At 45.4% G+C, this 24,929-nt stretch overlaps 1 protein-coding gene across 1 annotated transcript; it reads right to left on the bottom strand.

The window, feature by feature from the left end:
• Positions 1-1,513: 1,513 nt before the first annotated feature.
• On the bottom strand, positions 1,514-24,376 carry LOC144674457 (zinc-binding protein A33-like). The gene is made up of 6 exons (XM_078535796.1): positions 23,941-24,376; positions 23,755-23,850; positions 23,428-23,661; positions 22,327-22,349; positions 18,315-18,433; positions 1,514-3,345 (listed from the first exon to the last, which is right to left on the bottom strand). Exons 1-6 carry the CDS (start codon positions 24,349-24,351, stop codon positions 2,795-2,797), a joined length of 1,434 nt encoding a protein of 477 aa, XP_078391922.1. The 5' UTR covers positions 24,352-24,376; the 3' UTR covers positions 1,514-2,794.
• Between the last annotated feature and the right edge of the window lie 553 nt (positions 24,377-24,929).

The following is a 24,929-nucleotide window of genomic DNA, read 5'->3' as shown; positions in this document are numbered from 1 at the left end:
GTCTTAGTGGACTCATTATTTCTGAATTTAGTGCACACATCTTCTCATAATAAATACAAATTGTAAAACCATTGTGATAGAGCGACCAAATTTCCCGCGGGGATGTGGTCCGCCCAGCACATATCATCTGCCATGTCATAACACCGACCTCTTGGGAACAACACTGTAAAACTACTCCAGTCTGAAAAATAACCATTCACCATACCTGTTTCTGCTGCTGAGGCAAATTCATATTCATACTGTCACTGCCCATTTCATCCCGTGGGCTTCAAATTTTCATGTTAGCCTATTATATGACTTTTTTCAAATGCCTTTTTGGAATTCTATAAATACCACATTAGCCATATTACCCTATCAATCCTACCTGTTACCACATTAGAAAACTCAATCAAGTTGGTTGGACACATTTCTTTTGAAAAATCCGGGCTGGCTTTCCTTAAGTACTCCACACAATTGTCTACGTGTTTTTTAACTGTGCCCAAGGTTATCACTTCTAAAAGCTTTCCCAGCACAGAGGTTAAACTGTCTTACCTGGAGCTGCTGGATTTATTCTTAGACCGTTTCTGAACAAGGATGAAACATTTACAATTCTCCAGTCCTCTGGCTCCTCTCCTGTACCTAAGGGGATTGGAAGATTATGACCAGTGCTTCTGCAGGGAAGTTTAATGGAAAATTTAATAGAGAAGTACAAAATCATGAAAGGTTTTGAGAAAATAGGGAGAAACTGTTTCCAGTGGCAGAGGGTTCAGCAACCAAAGGATACAGGTGTAAGGTATTGTTTAAAAAAAATCCAGAGTGAGATGAATACGGATTTTCCCGCAGCCCATTATTATCTGGAATGTACTGCCTGCCAGTGTGGTGGAAACAATATTCAAAACTAACTTTCAAAAAGGGATTGGCAGTGGGGGAAAAGGAACTGGACTGGGACCAGTTGAATAGCTCTATCAAGGTGCCTCTCCAGACAGAGGGGGCTGATTGACCACAGTCAGTGCATTGTGATTTTACGATTTTGCATTGCTTCCTACCTGAAGCAGGCTGGCATTTCCACTGCCCATCTCAGGTCCCTATCCGCGGGAGTGATGGCTGAAGTACCAGAGTAAACTTCAGGACAATTTACAGGCATCTGTCACTCCATTTACTCCATCCAGAAGCTCTTAAAATCATCCAGGTAAATTTGGAATGGGGGCTGTAAGGACCCAGACTCTGGAGCAATTTGTAAATAAAACAAATAGCATGTTTAGTTTCTGTTTCTTAGATTTAATGATGAACTGTGTCCTTTTTGAGAAAACGGCTTCTATTCCACTCGTTTTCAGATTCTTTTCGTTAAAGAACCAATTTACAAATGTAATCATGGACTCTCAATGTAAATTATAATGCTATATAAAAATGATAATATGAACAGGTTACATGTACAGAGTTACATATTTTTAATAAAATAGGTAACTACATAATAGTGATTTAAGGACTATTTCACTGACAGGAAAGTGATGAGACAGAGCAGACAAACCAGAGATAAATGATAACTGTGACTCCACATTTTTTTTGCAAAATATACTTTATTCCTAAAATATCTAAAAGAACATTTCAAAATGACCATCACAGAAATTGCAATGATATTCAAATGATCATGTTGCACTCGGAGGAGCTTCAGTACAAGAGAAAGCCCATGACAAACATTCTAATGCAGCAACTGAACTACTTTTCACATGGTTAACACTGCCTGTTAATGGCATACATACCCGATCAGTTCACACATCACGTTCAATACAGACAGACTATCACATCAGTATTCACAACAGTGTCACATCATTTACATGCTCAAACAGTCTCGAAGCACGTTCACATTTTAACGTAAACGAAACCGGAAACACCCCTCCAATTTTATTACAGAGTACCCACTTGAATTTGACAGTCTGGGAAATATTTACAGGCGTGTACCAACCCAGTCCAGTTACTCAGTGTTATTGAAACATGGTGAGAGTTTGAAGAAAGTCAAGATGACAGTTTTATCGCGATTACAAGAAACAAACCAATTAGAGATTAATATAAACAGAAAATAATGGAAATACTCAGCAGGCCAGGCAGCATGATAACGGCACTTGCTCACTGCCTGAGCCCAAATTGAAGACAGACGAGTATCACAGCAGCAGCTGGTCTTCCACCTCCCCTCCTACCGAAAGGAAATATCAGACTCACCGCTGAAAACCATGACAGCCGAAATGTCCATCACCGTGAAGAAGGGAGAGAATTCGGGAGGTTTGGGGGTGGAAATCTTGACAGCTGCTCATGCAGGGATAACACTAACTCCTGGGAATTTATACAAAGCGGGGAGCTTGTCATTTCCCCCACTTCACTTCCTCCCCCTCTTGTGCTTTTCTCTCTCTCTCCCACCCTCTGGAGAAATTATTTCCTGGACCCCCCGGGAAAGACTCCCCGGACCCCAGTTTGAGAATCACTAAACTGATTCATCTCAAACAAGCTGATGTCCCACCACCTTCCGCCTGTGGAGCAACATTACAGGCAGGAAGGTCACCGGGTTCCTGCAGTTCACAGCTCATTCTACCCTGTAAGTTCCTCTCTACAATTGAGCTTCTATTTGTTTCTTCTCTCCCCCTCCTTCTTTCCCCCAGCCCTACAGAGGTCCTCGCTGATCTTTCAGTTCCCAGTTCCCATACAGGGTTTATACCCGGAATGTTAACCTGGCTTCTCTCTCCACCTGTGACTGAGACCCACACCCATCAGTTTACAGCTGGCAGGAGGCAGGGAGACGGTGTGAAATTATGGGATGGATCTGTTAGTGACCTTGAATCCCGCAGATTCTCAGCGGGGCCGAGTTTTTCCCGCCGTCATTCGGTCCCGGGTGGAAGATGGGAAAGATTCTCCCAGTGAAAGTGTGGGTGAAAGTGTGGAGATGGGACATGTTGTCCGCATTGTAAAATGACACCTGTCCACCCTCATAGTCCAGGAAAACCCCGATCTTCCGGGGATTCACACTCGGGGTGAGGGGGGTTTCAGAGGGGGAGGTGGCGGCTAAATAACCAAATCCGGGAACCAGCCCCACAACCCACAATCCGGACTCGAGGATCAGGGAGATTCCCCCTTTCCTGTCCACAGACTCTCGGGCCACTCCGAGCCCCCACCGAGTCTTCTCCCCCACCTCCACCTCCCAGTAATGTCTCCCTGATGTGAATCCCTCTGATCCCAGGACACAGACCCAGGGATCAAACCTCTCCGGGGTGTCAGGGAGCGGCTGCCGTTTGTCTCCGAGTCTCACACTGGTCCGGTCCTCAGACAGGATGAGCCGGGGATTCGCTGTGTTCAGATCCAGAGTCAGAGAGGCTGGAGCTGGGGGAAAGTTAAAATAACACAGTCAGTGATTTAGAGAGAGGGGCTGGGGAGGGGGAGAGAGTGTGAGGAAGGGAGAGAGAGAGAGAGAGAGAGGGAGAGAGAGAGAGGGAGAGGGAGAGAGGGAGAGGGAGGGAGAGAGAGAGAGAGAGAGGGAGGGCGAGGGAGCTGGAAAGAGATGGAGGGGGGGGGAATGTGAAGTTGAGGAGAGAAAATGGCAGCAGAGGAGGGAGCAGGAACGTGGAGAGGGAGAGTGTGGGTGGACTGATGGAGAGGAAGAGGTGGGAGAGAGTGAGAGCAGGAGGGTTTGAGAACATGGGAGCCGGAGAGAGAGAGAGAGAGAGACCAGCATGACAGAGATTGGGAGAGTGGGTAAGAAAGAGAGGGTGGAGTAAAGAGAGCAGGGGGGGTGGCAGGAAGTGTGTGGGGATGTGAGAGTGAGATGGAGGGGTAGAGAGTGCAGGGGGGCAGGGAGAGTGCGAGGGTGAAAGTGAGATGAAGGGGTAGAGAGTGCAGGGGGGCAGGGAGAGTGCGAGGGTGAAAGTGAGATGAAGGGGTAGAGAGTTCAGGGGGGCAGTGAGAGTGTGATGGTGTGAGAGGGAGAACGAGATGGAGGGGTAGAGAGTGCAGGGGGTCAGGGAGAGTGCGAGGGTGAAAGTGAGATGAAGGGGTAGAGAGTGCAGGGGGGCAGGGAGAGTGTGATGGTGTGAGAGGGAGAACGAGATGGAGGGGTAGAGAGTGCAGGGGAGCAGGGAGAGCTTAAAGGCGTGAGAGAGAGAGCGAGCAAGAACTGGAGGGTGAACGCAAATCGGGCAGAGTGAAAAAGAGAGAAGGGGAGGAGATAATGGCTGATCTGATTGGATATATTCAATGACCCAGCCTCCACTGCTCGCTGGGGAAGAGAATTCCAAACACTAACCACCCTCTGACAGAAAACAAATTCTCCTCATCTCAGTCTTAAATGGGAGACTCCTAATTTTAAAACTGTCCCCTATTTCCAGATGCCTCTCCAAGGTAAATGTCCTCTCGGCATCCACCTTGTCAAATCCCCTCAGCGTCTTACACGATTCAGTAAGATCACCTCTCATCCTTCTAAACTCCAATGAGTAAAGGCCAAACCTGTTCTACCTTTTATCATAAGATAATCCATTCATCCCAAGAATCAGTCGAGCGAATCTTCTCTGAACTGCGTCTTATGTAACTATCTCATTTCTTAAGTAAGGAGATCAAAATGGTACACAGACTTCAGATGCAGTCTCACTAAGACCCTGTACAGCTGTAGCAACAATTGCATAGTTTAGTACTCGATTCCTCTTGCAATAAACATGAACATTCCATTTACCTTCCTAATCACTTGCTGTACCTGCAAAGTAATTTAGTGATTCATGTACCAGATTGTCCAGATCCCACTCTACTGTAGAGTTCTGCTGTCTCCCTTGGTACATTGCAAGGCCAGACCCCAAATTTGTTACAGTCCCAGGCAAGACCCTCAAATTTGGTTATGATCTGCTTAGTGACCATTAACTTTTTTATGTTAGTCGACCAAATTTGAAATCCCAGTTGCTTGCTAAGAGGATAAATCCATAAGATTCCATGTTTTGAAACAAACAGAAGAATTTTACTAACCAAGAGTCAACAATGCAAACAGATAATATTACCTCTTATATTCTAACATAAAGAATTAACATGAGGTAAACATTAATTAACAGGAAAACTGCGGTCGAACACACCACAAACCATATGGTTAATGACAGACACGAGTAAGGCAAATCACATGAACTTGCTCATAATCTGCAAAAATGTCAATTATCACCATTAAAAACCCCCCAGAATAATGGAGGATCAAAGGACAAATATCAACAAGGAACTGCAACACAATATTATTAGGTAAAAAAAGAGTACAAGAGAAATTAATGGGACCTAAAGGAGATAAATCCCCTGGACCTGATGATCTACATCCCAGAATGTTGAATGAGGTGGCTGTAGAGAAAGTCGGTGCATTGGTGGTCATCTTTCAAAATTTGAGTCACTTTGGAATTGTTCCTGCAGATTGGAAGGTGGGAAATGTAACCCCACTATTTAAGAAAGAAGGAAGAGAGAAAACAGGGAATTACAGACCTGTTAGCCTAACATCAGTCGTAGGGGCAATGCAAGAGCCTAAAATAAAGGATGTGATAACGGGACGCTTAGAAATAATGGGAAGCTTGGGCAGAATCAACATGGACTTGATGAAAGGGGAATCACGTTTAACAAACCCCTGTTGGAGTTTTTGGAGGATGTAACTAGGAGAATAGGGAAAGGGTAACTGGAGGATGTCGTTTATTCAGATTTTCAGAAAGCTTTTGATAAGGTCCCACAACAGAGGTGTGCAAACAAAATCAGAGCAAATGCAATTTGGTGGAATGTACTGGCATGGATTGAGAACTGGTTTATGGGCAGAAAACAAAGAGTAGGAATAAATGGGTCATTTTCAGGTGATCAGGCTGTGACTAGTGGGGTATCGCAAGGATAGGTGCTTGGGCCCCAGACATTCACAATCCATATCAATGATTTGAATGTTGGGATCAAATGTAATATTTCCAAGTTTGCAGATGGAAGTGTCAGTTGTGAGCAGGATGCAGAGATGATTGAAGGAGATTTGGAGAGGCTCAGTGAGTGGGCAAAAATGTGGCAGATGGAATTCAAGGTGGAGAAATGTGAGGATATCCACTTTTGTGGGAAAAACCAAAATGTAGGGTATTTCTTAAATGGAGAGAGGCTGGGAAATGTTAAGCATAAAAGGGACTTATGTGTCCATGTTCATGAGTCACTGAAAGCCGGTACAGCAAGGAATTTAGAAGGCAAATGCTATGTTGGCTTTTATTGCAAGATGATTTGGTTACAGGAGTAAAGGTGTCTTACTACAATTATATATCGCCTTGGTGAGACGGCATCTGGACTAATATGTGCAGCTTTGGTCTCCGAACATGAGGAAAGGTATATTTGCCATAGACTGAGTGTAATGAAGGTTCACAAATAAATTCCTGGAATGGAGGGATTGTCCTGAAGATGCAGAAAATTTGGATTTATTTTAAAGTGCCAGCTAGGACCAGCAACTCGGTTGCCAAAGCATACACAGACAATCACAGCCTTACATGAAAAATAAAAACTTGCACAAAGGGCTCAGCTGTAAATTTGCTATTAGGAAATGGGAGACACACATGGGCAGGGACTCAGGATGACTCGATCAAGAGATGGGGAAGGCCATTTAACACCATTTGATAGCCCCGAAACACACCCAGTCAGCCCCCGTAAACCTTTTGTCTAGAACAAACGCATATTCTTTGTTGTCTCCCAAAAGGATAATGCCCAGTCTCTGCAATTACTGTACAAGAACACAATGATCAGATTATTGTGCTGTGGCCTTTATCTAACTAGCACCATTAAGTTGTAACTGGTAGTAAAAAAATATATATTAACTGTGCTCATTTGAACCTCGGTGGAGAAGCGCCTGGATTGCCCAGCGTTAGCTGCCCACATGTGTAATAAAGGAACCACTTGAATATTGCATCTGGACTCCGAGTGTTGAAATTTTGTACCAGAGTATTCCTCGGACCTTTCAGTCCTGTGAGCAAAGATGAAATAGACGGGTCCTTTGCTCTCTGGAGTTTAGAAAAATGAAAGGTGATCTCATTCAAACATACAAAATTCTGACAGGACTTGACAGGATAAATGCAGGAAGGGTGTTTCCCTGGTTGCGGTGGTGGGGCAGTCGAGAACTAGGGGACACAGTTTCAGATTAAGGGGCAGGTCATTTAAGACCAAGATGAGGAGGAATTTCTTCACTCAGAGGGTGATGAATCTTTGTAAGTTTCTGTCCCAGACGGTTGTGGAGGCTCAGTTACTGAGTATGCGCAAGACTGAGATGGATAGTTTTCTACATATTAAAAACATCAATGGATAAGGGGATAGTGCAGGAAAATGATATTGAAGTAGAGAATAGGCCATGATTTCATTGAATGCCAGAGTGGGCTGGAAGGGCTGGACGATCTACTCCTGCCAAGAGCAGTTCTACTCCAGTATCTTGAAAGGGTTAAACAATTTTAGTTAGAATTGCCTGTTAGTAACAATAAAATATAAGCAGAAAAGCAGAACGGGAGAATAGCAGATGTGTTTCAGACAGAATAAGAAAGGAGATGATGGGCAAGGCAGTAGAACAAAGAACAAGGCCAGGGAGTGAGTGGCTGTTGTAGTCTGGAGGCACAGACTCCTGCACAGTCAGCAGGAGATGGTGGTCTTACGAGGATGAGAACAATGTCGCGTGTCTGTACACACGGGAAATAAGTGACAAAAGCCGAAGGCCTCTTTAAGCATATGATTGTGAATTGACAAGATTAGATTATGAGTCTGTGACTAATTGTGTATAAAAAGATTTCGCTGTAATCTGCACAGCTCGGTCAAGACTGCCCCACGCTGTCTCTCCCTACGTACGCTTGAATCACTAATGAAAGATCGTGGCCTGTACCTGAGTCTCCTGGTAGTTTGTAAGGCAAATTATAACCTGCTGACAGCAGTTCCACTCCAGCATCTCAACACAGGGACGGTCCCAGCACCTCAGCTGAGCTGCTGCACCAGCTGCTGCTCCCAACTCTTTTAACTCAATACAAATGAACACAAATGGTTGTTCACTGACCTTTGAATTCACCTGTTAACCTGTGATCTCCCAGCAGGGTTCAGCCCCCCTTGCCCTGAGACAGGATCTGAATGTATCAACCCTTGGTACATTCTGAACCTTAAATGTTACAATCTCCAGACAACACAAAGGTTATTCCCACAGGTGTGAACTTACAATCGCTCCACACCAAAAATACACAGTCAGAACTCCAACAATATAGTTTTAATCATCCTCTCTATTAAAATAATACGTTGCCTTGATATTCTTCCTGCCAAGTGGACAAGTTCATGAATTTGGACATTATAATCTACCCGATAAATTAACTAACAATTAATCTATCTAAATCCTTTTGTAGACTCTTCATGTGCTCTTAACAAGTTAAATTCCTAATATCTTTGTGTCATGAACAAATTTAACTACCAGACATTCGGTCCCTTCATCCAAGTCATTGATATAGATCGTAAATAGTTGAGTTCCCAGCGCTCATCCCTGTGTCACTCCACTAGTTACAGCTCAGCAACCCAAACACAGGAGCGGGATTGGGAGAGAGAGAGAGAAAAAACGTGTGAATAGAGAGAGGGGAGAGGGAGGGGGAGGGGAGGGAGAAAGGGTGATGAAGGAGTGAGAGATTGGGAGGGGTGGGGGTGTGGTCAATGAGTGGACAGAGTGGAGCCAGAGTTAGCTGAAGGGGACAGTGACAATGGTGGAAGGGGAGGGCTGAGATGGTGGAAGGGGGAGTGGAGAGAGGTTGGGAGGTGGAGCGGAGAGAGAGCAAGGGAGAGGGAGGGGAGAAAGAAAGCTGGAGGGTAAAGAGGGGGGGTTGCGAGGGACAGTGTGCGGGACAGGGAGGACAGGGAGAGTATGGGACCAAGATGAGGGAAGATGTGCGGAATGGGGAGGGAAGACTGACTGGAGGGAAGTGAGTGAGAGAGGGGATGGATGGGGAGTGGAGTATGTGTAGGAATGGACGGAGAGAAAGAACAAAGGCCACGGGACGGGAGGTGGAGGGGAGCAGGGGACCAGGAAAGTGAGATGAGAGAGAAAGCAGGTGAGGAAGGAGGGTTGTGAGGAAAATCTGCAGGGGGGGAGGCAGAGGGCACATGGGAGCAAGAAATCGAGGAAGGGAGGACTGGGGGGGAGGGTAGAGGGAGTGGGTGGTGAGTATAGAGAGTGGGGGAGGGGAGAGAGCAGAGATGCGGGAGGAGCAAGTGCAGATTTGGGTGGGTGATATTGGGGAGACAGTGGGTAGGTGAGCGTAGAGTGTGAAGGGGCCAGGCAGCAGTGGGAGGGGGATGGGCATTGTGTCATACAGTGTGGACAGGAGCATTGAGGAGCTGAGAAAAACACTGCTGCCTCCCCCATCTCCAAATTGTAAACAGGAAAATAAATGTGCTCAGCTTTTCACTGTCGCCCACATCCATGTCCAGGAAACCCAAGGCTCAGGGCTTGAGTCTCAGGACATCCCACTTTTTGGACAGAGTCCAAAACAGCACCAACATTAGCAGATGGATGGCGCCTAACGCCTGTTTTCGGGACTGCCCTAGTCCCTTAAAAACATCCCAGCCCAATTATGAGTTGGACTAGATAATGGAATCTTATGGTGCAGAAGGAGGCCATTCAGCCCATCGTACTTGTGCAGGCTGTCCAATTTAATCTTCTAGTCCAGCTTTTTGCCCGGATCCCTGCATATTAGTCCATTTGAGAACATCTTCAATTCATTTTTGAAAGTTCCTATGAAATCCACATTTTCAGATAATGAATTGCAGATCATGAACATAGTCTGTGAGATTTCATTTTTGCTCATTACCCCTCTAATTCTTTTGGTGATTATTTTAAATCTTAGCCTTTAGTTACAGACACACTTACCAGAGTAAACAGATTCTCCTGATCTGCTCAATAAAGCCCCCATAATTCATATTCCTGGATTAAATCTCCCTTTAAACTTCTCTGTTCTCGGGAGAGCATTACCAGCTTATCCAACTACCCTGTAAACTGAAGTCCCTCATCAGTGCTACTGTGCTGGTAAGTACCCCCTGTACCCTCTCCAATGTCTTGACATCCTTCCCAAAGTGTGGTGCCCAGAAATGCAGAAATTACTCCTCCAGAGTCCTATTTGACGTGCTCATTGGTGCAAACACTGCACCTGAAACTGCTCCTTTCTATACCCGTGCACTTGCACACGAGGGACATGTTCACCATCCAGATTTTCTCATCCAGAAGGCAATCAAGAGTCAACAGCAGATGCTCCAAGGTGACATGGAGACACAGAGGGAGGGGTTGAAATTTGTCATGGACGGTTGTGTGACTTGGACAACACTGAAGTAGCAGCTTGGAACACATTCCACTCAATATCTGTTTCCATTAACTCCGATGGAGATTGATATTGAGCACGATGTAAGCTGGGTTACTGATTTACTGTCTGATTTTCACATATTGCGTTACCATCCAAACAAGGTTTACTCTTTCTGAAACTCTTTTTCAACTGTTTAAAAATAAAGACAGTTTTAACTAAACACACAGACATTTCAGGACATGTCATTGAGGTGGTGGCTCACCAACAGGCACTCCATCTACAGCAACTTTCATAGACAATGGCCTCTCTGGATATGTGTGAATAGCTTTCTTACTGCCTTATCAAGATACAGATATTACATCCATAGCTGGCATACACCTGGAGATATCCCCTGCTGAGAGCAGGAAATGACCACATGCAGGTGGAGGGATTGATAAAGCATGAAACACAATTGGATGACCCGAATCAAGGTATTAACTTATATATCAAGGGACCAGGGTCAGAAAGGGATATAAAGCCACAGCCACAAGGACAGCCAGGAAAGCGTGACGTGATCAGTCACAGGAAGTCGTGCAGGAGAAGTCATTCAGCAGACTGACCACGTGGGAATGGGCTCCGACAAGCGGATCTCACTGAACAACTGGTGTTGGAAGTGTATATTATTGCATGGTTGGTTAATAAAGGTTTTGAGGGGTTGTTTAGGTTGGGCCTGTACACATCAGATCTCAGGGTCGGGAGGGCATGTGGAGGTGGATCAGAATAATGCCCAGTGGAACGAAGGGAGGTTCAAGCATGACAGAGGGGAGTGGAAAGCTGATATTGGGTGGGTTAATGTGATGGGGGGAAGTTGGTGGGTGGCAGGGGGAAGGGTAGAAGTTGGCGGATGAAGTTTGGAAGGTGACACACACCATTCTTCAAATCTGGCGTTGACCACGCAGTTAGTCAGTAAGTAAGATGCCTCGAAGTGGGAGCAAGGTCTTTTTGGTGGGTGGTGCTCAAGGTCAGCGCAAATGGCCGACTAAAGGCACACCCTAATAATTATGAGGTAACTGGATGTCATCCATGCTCAGTCGTGTTCTCCCCTCTATGGTGAAGCCCACACGTCAGCAGGTTTATGCCCATCTCATCACATCGAGATCCCAGCAAGGTATGGAGCTTCCATTCATTCTGTCCATTCGCCATCAGCTGCAGTCAGAGGCAGGGATGAATGGAGAGAGAGAGGTGGAAGCCTCCAAGGAGCACGGGTGGTGGCCAACTCATGACTCCAAAACTCCATACCCCCAACTGAATGGTCATGCCTGACAAGGGCTCATGTGTTTAGTCTTTCTATGTTACCAAGGCACTGGTCTCTCTGTAGGGTCTCGAGGGTAGTGGAGGGTATTAAAGGAACTATCTCGGTGATTGCCGGGCAGGATCCTCAGGGACAAGGAATACCCCAAGCAAAAATGGCTGATGATGCCAGTTCACCACCCGCAGAGTACTGCTGAGGAGATACAATGATGGCTATACCCCCACCAGGTCCCTGACTGAGCAGATGATTGAGCTCCTAAAGATGAGGTTCAGATGTTTGGATGGCTCAGGCAGTGCTTTCCCATACTGAGAATGTCTCAGATCATCATTGTCTGCTGCACCCTGCACAGCCTCGTGATACAAAATGGGGATGTGTTGCCTGAGCGAGACATGGGGAAGCAAGATGTCTGCTCCCATGAGAAGGACAATGAAGGGGATGGGAGGGCCAGGATGTGGCCAAACCACATGCAGAGGCTATAGCTGGAATATGATGTGGTAGACAGGCCCATACCAATCTGATAGTTACCAGATTCTGGGCAGAGTAAGCTTCCGGGACATTTGTTGAACTTTTTGGTTTTCTATCCTTTGGAGGCTGGAAGGCCCCAGCACCTTCTTGTTTACTGACCATAGGTTTCGCAAATGTACCTTTATTTATGAGAGCAGAATTAAATTGCAGTAGTGACATCTTCCCTGCTGTTGGTTTGAGCCTTGCATGTGCTCAACTATAATAAAATGCTGAACCCTGGCGCCAAATGCGCTTATTAGGATCTGCACCATCTCCTGCAACCTCAGGCACCTGTAAGTAGAATTGTGATTTCAGCAATGCACTGACAAAGTCCTGAACACGACAGATTGGAAGGAATGTCAAATCTAAACTTTCCAGAGATGCACTATCCTGATTGGGCATTCTGAATACACTTGTGTGTCACTGACTGAAAGCTGACGCATTGATCCCAAGTGAAGCCCTAGATGGGTCCATTATTAAAGAAGTTCAAGGCGGGCGTGACCTTCAACGCCACCAGCATTGGATTCCCTCCAAGCCCTTATGGCCGCAGCTCATTGTGGAGAAGCTGGCAGATAGATCCCGGGATCTACGAAGCCACCTCCAGCATTGCCTTTCACCCATTTGTAGATAAGAGCACCGCCTGTGATACACCTGTGGTCAGGCCAATGGCCGCCATCTTGACTTCCCTGAGGCCGGCTCTTGCTAACCCTGACACCTGCTCTCAAAGGGGAGCCGACCTAGCAGAGAGCTCTTTCAACCATAACCAGACAGGGAGGAGCAACATGAGAACGTTTGACCCCTATAAATCGCTGCTCCATGCATATTGATGAGAAATTTTCATGTTCCTGCGCCCCCCCCCACCCCGCCAGTCACCACTCACACATCATAATCGCATATCCTTTGACATGTTTATCATGCCAACAAGTTTAGGGGTTACTTTGTAGTCCTCTCACTGAGTGCCTCACCTGCACTATGCTTTGCTGAGGTGCAAGGCCCCTGACCATCCAGTCACAGAGACCCCTACAAGTCTGAGTCTCAGATGGACTTTAGCTTAAGTGGAAGACCGTGATCTGTCATTGTGACACCCACAGTCAAGGAAAACCTCTTTCCTGCATGGACCCTGCACAGGACAGTTAAAGCTGCTGATCATTCACATGGATCTCCTCACAGTCCTCAGCACAGGTCCAATCTACACTCCCTCTCCTCGTGCTCTAAACAAGCAACGATCCTTCAATGATATCCAATGCACTTTGGTTAGACACATGGCAGCATGATATCATCGCCATAACAGAAACCTGGCATACGGAGGGGCGAAAATTGCAGATTACCATCCCTGGATATAGAGTTTTCAGGCAGGGTAGAGAGGGGGATAAAAAAGGTGGGGGTGTAGCATTATCGATTCAAGAATCAATGACAGCTGAAAGGAGGGATGACATCCAAAATGAAGCATCAAATAAGGCCCTATGGGTGGAGCTCAGAAATAAAAAAGGGGCAGGCACACTACTAGGAGTGTACTCAGGCCCCCAAATGGTGGAATGGGGCAAATATGTAGGCAAATTTCTAAGTGCAAAAACAATAGGACGGCAATATTTGGATGCTTTAGCTACCCTAATATGAATTGGGATGCAAACAGTGTGAAGGGCACAGAGGGCACAAAATTCTTGAACTGCATTCAAGAGAACTTTCTTAGCCAGCACATAACAAGCCCAACGAGAGGGGGCGCAATTCAAGATTTAGTCTTAGCAAATGAACCTGGGCAAGTGGATGAAGTAGCAGTGGGTGACCATTTTGGAGATACTGACCATAAGACAGTTAGATTTAACACCATTATGGAAAAGGGTAAATAGAAAGCAGGGATAAAAGTTCTAAATTGGGGGGAGACAAATTTTACAAAGCTGAGAGGTTAATTGGCGAAAGTGGACTGGGTAGAGTCATTAGACGGGAAAATGTTGTCAAAAGCAAGATTCTATGGGCACAGTGGAGACATGTCCCCATAAAAAGAATGGTGATACTGACAAATCTAGAGCCCCCAGGTTACACAGAAGCAGACAGGTCAAGATGAAGCAAAAAAAGAAGGCTCATGGCAGTCACAAAAAGCAAGTCTAGAGGAGTATAGAAAGTACATGGGTGAAGTAAATATGTAAATTAGGAAAGCAAAGCGAGGATTTGCAAAAATGTTGGCAGGTAAAATCATATAAAACCCTAAGGAGATTTGCCAGTACATTAAGAGCAAAAGAATAACTAAAGGAAGGGTAGGGCCTATCAGAGATGTACATGGTAACCTGTGCGTTGATGCTGAGGATGTGGGCAGGGTTCTCAATGCGTACTTTGTCTCAGTCTTCACTAAAGAGAGGGATGATGCAAACATTCTAGTTCAAGAGGAGTAGTGTGAAATATTAGATAAAATAAGTATAGTGAGAGAGGAAGTAATGGAGGAACTGACATCCTTGAACGTGGATATATAACCAGGACCACATGGATTGTATCTCGGGTTGTTAAAAGAAGCCAGGGAGGAAATAATGGATGCCCTGAGGATTATGTTCCAATCCTCAATAGAGACAGGTGAGGTACCAGATGGTTGGAGGTCTTTGAACATTGTACCATTATTTAAAAAGGTTGTGAGGGATTGGCAAGAAAATGATAGGCTGGTCAGCCTGACTTCAGTTGTGGACAAATTATTGGAATCAATTCTGAGAGGCAGGATAAAGTGTCACTTAGAAGGGCATTGATTGATCAGGAATAGCCAGCATGGTTGTGTAGGGGAAGATCATGTCTTACTAACTTAATCGAAATTTTTGAGGAACCAACAAGCAGGATTGATGAGGGTAGTGGAGCAGACATTGTCCACATGGATTTTAGTGAGGCATTTGACAAGGTCCCACATGGCAGACTGGTCAGGAAAGTGAGATCACATGGGTCACAGGGAAGGTGGTGAGTTGGATCCAAAATTGGCTCAGCAACAGGAAACAAAAGGTAATGGTCGATAGATATTTTTGCAAATGGAAAATGGTTTCCAGTGGTGATTGACAGGGCTCAGTGTTGGAGTCCTTGCTGCTTGTTGCATATATTCATGGTTTGGGCGTAAATGTGGGAGGTATGATTGGGACATTTGCTGATGACACAAACATTTTCCCTGTAGTTGGAAGTGTAGAGGGTAGCTGTTATCTCCAGAATTATATCAATGGTTTTGTTGAGTGGAAAAATTGAATTCAATCCGGATAAGTGTGTGTAATGCATTTGAGGTGGGGCTGAGGAACGTTGGCGTGCATGCCGCATATCCTGGAAGGTGGCAGTACAAGTGGGTACAGTGGTCTAGACACCATATGGAATGCTTTTCTTTATTGGATGAGGTATTTAAGTCCAAGGCAAAGACGTTGTGATGGAACTGTATCAGATGCTGGTTACCACAGGGCACAGATTTACAGTGATTGGTAAAAGGATTAGAGGGGAAATGAGGAAAATATTTTGCACCCAGAGGGTGATGGGCGTCTGGAAGTCTTGGCCTGGTTGGTGATTTAGGCTGAAATACTCAACTCATTTGAAAGGTACCTGGATCTGCACCTGAAGTGTTGTATCCTGCAAAGATATGTACCAGGAGCTGGAAATTGGGATTAAAATGAGCGGCTAGTTTCTTTTTTCTTTGGCTGGCGCAGGCCTCTTACTGCGCCGTAACTTTTCTATCATTCTATGGTTGCAAACCTTTTATGTGAGGCCTACTGCCACCTTTGATAATGGAGATAAAGTAGACGAGCACGCCACCAAAATCTCCATGTGCGGTCGACAAAGGATTTAGGCAAATGCACAAACATCTCTTTAATATTACACCCAAATCCCTCTTGCAGTCAACAATAATGTGCAGCCTCTGATTTTCTACTGTTAAGAAGACAGCGTAGAGCTTCAGTCTCTTAGCCTTAAAACTGCATCCGTGCCACTCACACAGCAGATTTAACACTGATTGAGTACTCGTGGCAACCACCACATCTCAAATCAGGGCAACAGCTGCAGGAGAAACAATGACCTCGATGATCCATCTTGGTCTCCTTCCAACGTTACCAATGTCATAGATGCCAGTCTTCAGCTGAGGCAACTGACTGCACATGATCACAAGTAAGGGATGAACTCACTGGAAACAGCAAAGGCAATGGACACTAACAACATCCCAGCTGTAGTACTGAAGATTTTAACTCTGAAATTAGTGACACCCATAGCCAAATTGTTCCAGTCGACTTACAACACAGCCATCTGCTCGACAATGTGGGAAATTGCCCAAGTATATCCTGCCGACAAAAAGCAGGACAAATGCAATGTGGACAATCAATGGTCCAACAGTCTACTCTCAATCTTCAGGCAAGTTGTAGAATGTGATGTTGACAATGCCATCAAGTGGCACTTACACAGCAATAAAATGCTTATAATCCTCTGTTTGCATTCCACCAGAGCCACTTGAAATCGAATCAGTTAGATAAAAATGAAATAAAGATGGGCAGGTGATGTGTTGCAGTTGCAGCAGGTGGGGACCAGAGGCTACCCGTCTGATTTACGGCAACCACATCTGCAGTAAGTGTCTGCAGCTTGAGGAACCTCAGCTCTGAGCTGATCCACTGGAATCCGTGATTTGGACAGTGCAATGCACTGAAGAGGGGTAAAGTTACCAGAACATTTTGTTCCAGGAGGCAGTGACACCCTTAGGTATTCCGATTTGTTCAGTGGTCAGGGAAAGGGAAGAAAGTCAGGTTAGAAAGTCCAGCCTTTGCAATTGCCCAACAGATTCAAAGCCCTTGCACCTCATGTGGACGAGAGCATGAATGCAGGGAGGATGAGCAAACTGACTATGGCACAGTGGTGCAGGAAGCTATCCAAATGCAAAAAGGAATGTCATTGTAGTAGGGGACAGGTTAGTTAGGGGGATAGAAACTCTTCACTTCAGGCAAGTGCATGCATTCCAAAGGCTGTGTTGCCTGTCCTGTGCCAGAGTCAAAGTAATCCTCTCAGGGCTGGTGAGGAACTTGGAGTGGAAGGAAAAGCATCCAGTTCTTATAGTCCCCGTGGATACTCATATTGATAGGACTAAGAAAGAGGTTCTACTGAAAGAGTATGTGCAGTTAGGCACTAAATTCAAAGGTAATAATCTCAGCCTGAGGCATCAGCTGATTGGCATGGAGTGAATACGATCAGAGAATTGGATGTGTGGCTCAAAGATTGGTGTTGGAAAAATGTGTTTCAATTCATGGGGCACTGGCACTAACGCTGGGGAAAAAGTGAGTGAAACTATTAGAATGGCCTTCACTTGAACCACGCTGGAACCAGTGTCCTGGCAAATTGTACAACTAGGTCTGTGAAGAGGACTTTAACCTAAAGAGTGGGGGAGGGGGAGGAATTGTTCATGTGTGGGGAGGTTTTGAACATCCATGAAGGCCCTGCCTTTTCAACCTCACCCCACACCTGAGGTGTGGTGACCCTCAGGTTAAACTCACCACCAGTCGTCTCTCTCTAATGAGAGCGCAGCCGATGGTCCTCTGGGACAATGTTGACTTTCACTTCACAGTTTTCATTTCCTTACTTAAGGGAGTTATATTTATGTCTTCGAAGCAGTTCAGGGAAGGTTCGCTAGGCTGATTCCTGGATGAAGGAGTTGTCTGATGAAGAAAGTTTGAGACATTTAACCCTATACTCTTGAAGTTTAGAAAAATTAGAGGTGATCTTAGTGAAACATATATGATTCTGAGGGAGCTTGATAGTGTTGATAGTGGGAGGATGATTCCTCTTGTGAGGGTATCTAGAAGCAGTGGACATAGTTTATAAATCAGGGGTCTGTCTCCCTTTTGAGATAGAGATGAGAAGGAATTTCTTCTCTTTGAGGGATGTTAGCCTTTGGAATTCTGTTCCACAGACAGCAATGGAGACCAGGCTGTTGTATAGACTCAGGGCTGAATTAGACAGATTTTTGAATGACAGTGGAGTTAAGGGCTATAGGGAACAGGGAAAAAGGGCAGTTAAAGCCACAGTTAAATGAGCCATGATCTTATCAAATGGCGGGACAGGTTTAATGGGCCAAAAGGCCTCCTGCTGCTCCTATTTCTTATAATCTTATGATGATCATACGACCACAACCCCTCACTGGAGGAACGTTGGATTTCCTGTTTCCCCCACACCCCTGGAACTTTGAAGCTCATTTATTTCCTTCACAACTGGAATTATAGTTAGGAAAATTAATATAAAAGTTTTACCAGGGTCAATGGAATTGATCATTTCCCTCCACGCTCTGTACTGTAAAGGTCCTATGTACTTTCCGAAAGACAGGGCTGCAACATCTGCTACTGAGAGTTTCGGAGTGTCATCACTAATCCTGTAAATATTAAAGAATTAATGCTATAAATTCATCCCATTTGAGCATTTTAGACATGATTTAAATGGTGAAGCTACCCCAAAATGCATATCTTTCAGCATTTTTCATATTAGAACAAATGTGATAGAAAGTGAAATTTCTCTCTATAACTGAGCAAAAGATAACTTGGAAATGCAAGGGCAGAGGATGGAAACACTCATGTCCTGCTAAGGCCCACAGCCTGATAACAAATTAGTTGCTTGTATATCACAGATCACAGGAGAAGATAAACATTTAGCCTGTCCACTTGCTCTATTACAAACAAAGCTTGTAGAATAAAAGCAAAGGCTGAAAACATCAACCCAACTCTCCGAGACACCTGCGCTCCTCTACTTCTGGCCAATTGAATATCCCTGATTTTAATCGCTTCACCATTGGCAGCTGGACCTTCATCTGCCGAGGCCCTGAGCTCTGAAATTCCTTCTCTAAACCTTTCTGCCTCTCTATTTCTCTTTCTTCCTTTAAGGCATTTTAAAATGTACCTCATCTTTGGTATTAATATCTCCTTGTGGTTTGGTGCAAATATTCCTTTATATCTTAAAACACGTTTCTGCTTTTGCGTTGATCTTTTTCATTCATTCACATGGTGTGGGCTTCGCTGGATAGCCCAGCATTTATTTCCAATCACTAACTGTCCCTTTAGAAGGTGGTTGTGAGCTGCCTTCTTGAACCCCTGCAGTCCAAGTGGTCTAGGTACACCCACAGTGCTGTAAGAGAGGGCGTTCCAGGAATTTGATCCAGTGGCAGTGAAGGAATAATGATATAGTTCTAAGTCAGGATGGTGAGTGGCTTGGAGGGGAGCTTCCAATTAGTGGTGCTCCCACTCATCTTCTGCACGTGTCTTTCTAGATGGTAGCAGTCATGGATTTGGAAGGTGTTGTCTAAGGAGGCATGGTGAGTTCCTGCAGTGCATCTATTAGATGGTACACACTGCTGCCACTGTTCGTTGGTGGTGGAGAGAGTTAATGATTGTGGATGGGGTGTCAGTCAAGTGGGCTGCATTGTCCTGGATGATGTCAAACTTTCTGAATGTTATCGGAGCCGCACTCATCCAGGCAAGTGGAAAGTTCATCATGCTCCTGAAATGTGGCTCGTAGGTGATGGGCAGGCTGAGTTACTCATCGCAGGATTCCTAGCCTCTGACCTGTGCTTATAGCCATTGTATTTATATGGTTAGTCCAGTTCAGTTTGTGCTCAATGGTATCCCTCAGGATGTTGATAGTGGGGGATTCTGTAATGGTAATAGCAAGCGACGGAATATCAAGTGGCGATGGTTAGATTCTCTCATGTTGGCGATAGCCATTGCCTGGCACTTGTGTGGGGAAAATGTTACTTGCCAGTTGTCAGCCCAAGCCTGGATATTGTTTACGTCTTGCTGCATTTGGACATGGAGTGCTTCAGTATCTGAGGAGTAACAAATGGTGCTGAACATAATGCAATCATCAGCGAACGTCCCCACTTCTGACCACATATGATGGACGGAAGGTCAATGATGAAGCAGTTGAAGATGGTTGGGCATAAGACAGTGCCCTGAAGAACTCCTACAGTGATTTCCTGGAAATGAGATAATTGACCTCCAACAACCACAACCATCTTCTTTTGAGATAGTTATGACTCGAACCAGTGGAGAGTTTTCCTCCGATTACTATTGACTCCAGTTTTGCTAGGGTTCCTTGATGCCACACTCGGTCAAATGATGTAATGTTCAGTCACTCTCACCTCACCTCTGGAGTTCAGCTCTGCTGTCCATGCTTGAACCAAGATTAAAATGAGGTCAGGAGCTGAGCAACCCTGGCAGAACCCAAACTGAGCGTCAGTGAGAAGGTTATTGCTTAGTAAGTGCCACTTGATAGCAATGTTGAAGACCCCTTCCGTCACTTCACTGATGATCGAGAGTAGACCTACGAGGCAGTACTTGGCCAGGTTAGATTTGTCCTGCTTTTTGTGTACATGATATACCTGAGCAATTTTCCACATTGCCGGGTACATGCCAGTTGTACTGGAACAGCTTCGCTAGGGGTGCGATAAATCCTGGAGCACAAGCCTTTAGTACTATTGCCAGAATATTGTCAAGCCCCATGGCCTTTGCAGTATCCAGTGCCTTCAGCCATTTCTTAATATTACGTGGAGTGAATCAAATTGGCTGAAGACAGGCATCGGTGATGCTGCGGACTTCTGGAGAAGGGCGAGATGGGTCATCCACTGGGCACATCTTGCTGAAGATGGTTGCAAATACTTCAGCCTTAATCGTTTGCACTGATGCGCTGGGCTCCCCATCATTGAGGGTGGGGTATTTGTGAACTCTTCTCCTTACGTTAGTCGATTAATTGTCCACCGCCATGCAACGCTGGATGTAGCAGGACTGCAAAGCTTTGATATGATCCATTGGTTGTGAGATCACTTATCTCTGTCTATCCATTGCTGCTTACACTGTTTGACATGCAAGGAGCCCTGGGTTGTAGCTTCACTATGTTGACACCTCATTTTTAGGCATGCATAGTCCTGCTTCCGGCATGCCCTCTTGCACTCTTATTCAACCAGGGTTAATTCCCTGCAAGGCTCCTGACCAAACCCATGGAGATAATAGCCGAGTGCAGGATATGCTGAGCCATGAGGTCGCAGAGTGTGGTTTAGTACAAATCTGCTGCTGCTGATGGCCAACAGCGCCTCATGGATGCCCAGTTTTGAATGAGGGTATCCTCAATGTGAAGGCAGGAGTTCATCTCCACAAGGACTGTGCGGTGGTCACTCCTACTGCTGCAGAGATAAACAGATGCATGTGCGGTAGGCAGATTGGTGAGGATGAGATCAAGTACGTTTTTATCCTCGTGTTGGTTACCTCATCACCTGCCACATACCCAGTCTAGCAGCTATGTCCTTTGGGACATAGCCAGCTCGGCCAGTAGTGGCGCTTTATGAAAAAAATCGTTCATGAGATGTGGGCATCGCTGGCTAGGCCAGCATTTACTGCCCATCACTAATTGCCCTTGAAAAGTTGGTGGTGAGCTGCCTTCTTGAACTGCTGCATGCCATGTGGTGTAGGTACAGCCACAGTGCTGTTAGGGAGGGAGTTCCATTAACGAGTCACTCTTGGTGATGGTCATTGAAGTGCCCGATCCAGTGTATATCCTGCACCCTTGCCACTCTCGGTGCTTCTTCCAAGTGGCGTTCAACATGGAAGAGTACTGATTCATCAGCCAAAGAGTATGTGAGGGAGGGGTGGGGGGAGGGTGTTAGCAAACGGGTTGCTACGTGGTCATCATCAGTATGTTTCCTTGCCCATATTTCACCCGATGCCATGAAACTTCATCGGGTTCCGAGTCGATGTTAAGTACTCCCAGGGCAACTCCCTCCAAACTTTATACCACAGTGCCGCCACCTCTGCTGGGTCTGTCTTCTCGGTGTTAAGGATACAGGTCAAGGTTCATTACTGGAATAAAAACAAAACCTGTTCCCACTTAACATGTGACTGTCTGGGTTTGGTCAGGAGCCTTGCAGGGACTTGGATGGTCGACACCATGGAAACATGGACGGTGTGGCTCTCTCAGGGTCAGTCGGAAGGCCACAGCCGCACTAACAGCAGTCTGCAGCCTGCAAGTGAGCACTTCAGGACGGCATGGCATCTTGCAATTTAATACAATCATGTGGACCAGTTATATGAAATCTAATTTAATATCTGCAATAAAACATGTCATAACAATAAAAGACTGGTGCTTAAACCATAAGCAGAGTTATTGTCGCCCGATGAACGGCACTTTAATGTTGCGATGGTAACTAGAAAAGAAATTCATAACAAAACCTTTCTGAGTTATTTTACCAAATTGTGCAGAGTTTCAGCAGAAAACATGTCCTACCTTCTCTTCCGACAAGCTTCCTCCTGAAATAAATGAATCACGAACAGTGAGGAGCACAGTAACAGATTTAGAATCATAGAAAGTTTACGGCACAGAAAGAGGCCAGTCGGCCCATCCTGTCTGCGCCAGATGAAAAACAAGCCACCCAGCCTCATCGCACTTTGCATCATTTGATCACCAGCCCTGCAGTTTACAGCACTTCATGTCAATATCCAGACAGCTTTTAAATGAGCTGAGGGTTTCTGCCTCTACTACTCTTACAGGCAGTGAGTTCCAGATCCCATAACCGTCTGGGTGTAAAGGTTTTTCATCATCTTCCCTCTCAGCTTTCTATGCACTTTAAATCTGTGCCCCCTGGTCACTGACCTCTCTGCTAAGTAAATAGGCCCTTCCCCACCCACTCTATCAGGCCCCTCACAATTCGGTATATCTCAAATCTCCCCTCAGTCTCCTCTGTCCCAGGGAGAACAACCCCAGCCTTTCCAATCTTTCCTCATAGCTGCAATTTTCTAGTCCTAGTAACATCCTTGTAAATCTCCTCTGTACCCTCTCTAATTCAATTACTTTTCTGTCATGAGGTAACCAGAATTGCACACATTTCAGGAGGACATAAACAGGGCGGCTGGTGAAATGAGCAGACTCAGAGCATGTTAGATTCAACACGGAAGTGTAAAGTGATGCATTTTGGCAGGAAGGTTGTGGAGAGTCAAATAAACTGGAACTCAACATCAGTCCCGCTCACAGACACAGTGACTCTCACACACCGTAACAGACACACCCACACACTCACAACATGAACTGGAACTGGATTACAATGGGCGGTCCAGGTGAAAAATAAACTTGGCAACACGGAAATAATCACAAAGCAAGTGTGAAGATCAAGAAAACTCATTCTCTGGAGGTTACAGGTATTCTCGGGAATCTACAGACAATGTGGAAGCCGATTATTTCGGGGAGACCGCAAAACTGCCACGAAACAGACAGAAATGTGCTTAACTCCGTTTTTATTTATTCAGTAAATTCTATATTTATTCCACAGTTATCAGTTACTTTGTGACTGTGTGAAGTTTCATTGAACTGACCCGCAATATATTCCCTCACCTTTAAAAATATCAGCTCGTCCTTTTGCTCCATCTGTTTCTGCAACTTTGAGAGCTTCTCCTCAATAGAATTTAAATTCTCTTCAATCTCTCGAAGGTTTTTCTCCATTCTTTCTAGAATCCTCTCCTCTTCTTCCCTGAGATCTCTGAGTAGTCGCTGCTCTTTCTCAGTGAGAATCTGGTGCATTTTAGTGAACTCGGATGTGATGTGGGTCTGCAGACTGCTCGACTGTTCCTACCAAATGAAATGTGAAACATAATTAATGTCCCGCGATAAAGGGAGCAAAACTGACCGAGATCCCAGAAAACCAGAACAGGGAGACCTTACCCTGACTTCGGAAATCTTCCGCTTCTGTTTCTGTTCCGTTTCTCGAACCGCCGATTTCTTCTGTGTGAGAGAATCTAAGGAAGATTTCAGCTGACCCTGGGATTGGGAGAGAAAATCACAGAATTGAAGTGTTAGACCATGAAAATGTGATAAAACTATCAACTTAGAAAATATATCCCCTTTTACCTTGTAGATTTCAACAGCTTCTTTAATCGGCAGGAAGTTGTGAGATTTGTGTTCCCGCGAAACTACACAAGTGACACAGATCAATTTCTTGTCAGTTTCACAAAACAGCTTCACTTCTTCCTGATGTTCCTCACAGTGAAGTTTGCTTTCCTTCTCTTTCGGATCCAGCATTAATTTTCGAGTTTTCTCGGCCAGATTCGCTAAGGCCCTATTTACCCTGAGGTTTCTTTCCGGAAACTCCTCTCTACATTCCGGGCAGGAGTTTTTCTCCTTCTTTTCCCAACACTGGGTGATACAGGAGCGGCAGAAGTTGTGTCCACATTCCAGTGAAACCGGATCAGTGAAGAAATCAAGGCAAATGGAACAAATTGTCTCCTCGGTCAAACTCTGGACCTGTTCTCTGAAAGCCATGTTCACACTCAGCACTTCCTGACTCAAACCGCTTTCAGTTTCGATGTTGCTGCCGCACACCCTCAGTTCAGCTTTTTTCTTATAACGTTCACTTCGATCCTCAGGCAATTATTATTCCATCGTGGTCTATGTCCTCGCGACTTTCACACAGGACAGTAAAAATAACACGCCCAGTCTAAAGGGGGAAAAGCAAAGTTAAAGCACGGAGGGGAATAATTGAAACCTGTCGAGGGCGGGTTGGGCTCCAGGGAATGTTGACAGTGGAGAGAAAGAGAGAGAGAGGGAGGGAGAGAGGAGGGGGAGATCGGTGGGATCGAGATTCTATTGCACTTTTCTCCAGTCTGAACTCGCTGCCGATTACAAACCCTCTGGTGAAACAAGGTGTGAGATCCAGATCCTTAAAATGCGTTCCTGATTGCAGTCGCTCACACTAAGGCAAAAAGTACCATAACTTCAAGAAAGTATTTCGAGAGATAGATACAGAGAATTTAGAGGGTTCACAGACCTCTGTGCTTCATGGATCCTTCCCAGGGACACCTCAACTGATGCAGGAAAGCTTTGGGGTGACATATTTCCCC

The sequence above is a fragment of the Cetorhinus maximus genome, unplaced genomic scaffold, assembly GCF_964194155.1.
Source record: "Cetorhinus maximus unplaced genomic scaffold, sCetMax3.hap1.1 HAP1_SCAFFOLD_657, whole genome shotgun sequence".
In the NCBI taxonomy this organism is placed as follows: Eukaryota; Metazoa; Chordata; class Chondrichthyes; order Lamniformes; family Cetorhinidae; genus Cetorhinus; species Cetorhinus maximus.
This window is presented reverse-complemented; position numbering and strand designations above follow the sequence as displayed.

Bases quoted from the DNA above. Each gene is read 5' to 3' on its own strand.
- LOC144674457 (XM_078535796.1), bottom strand. From the start codon at position 24,351: ATGGCTTTCAGAGAACAGGTCCAGAGTTTGACCGAGGAGACAATTTGT. The intron at 22,350-23,427 runs GTGAGGGAATAT...CATTTATTTCAG, and splicing joins ACGAGCTGATATTTTTAAAG to GAGGAAGCTTGTCGGAAGAG. The intron at 3,346-18,314 runs GTAAAACTTTTA...ACTTTCCCCCAG, and splicing joins GATCAATTCCATTGACCCTG to CTCCAGCCTCTCTGACTCTG.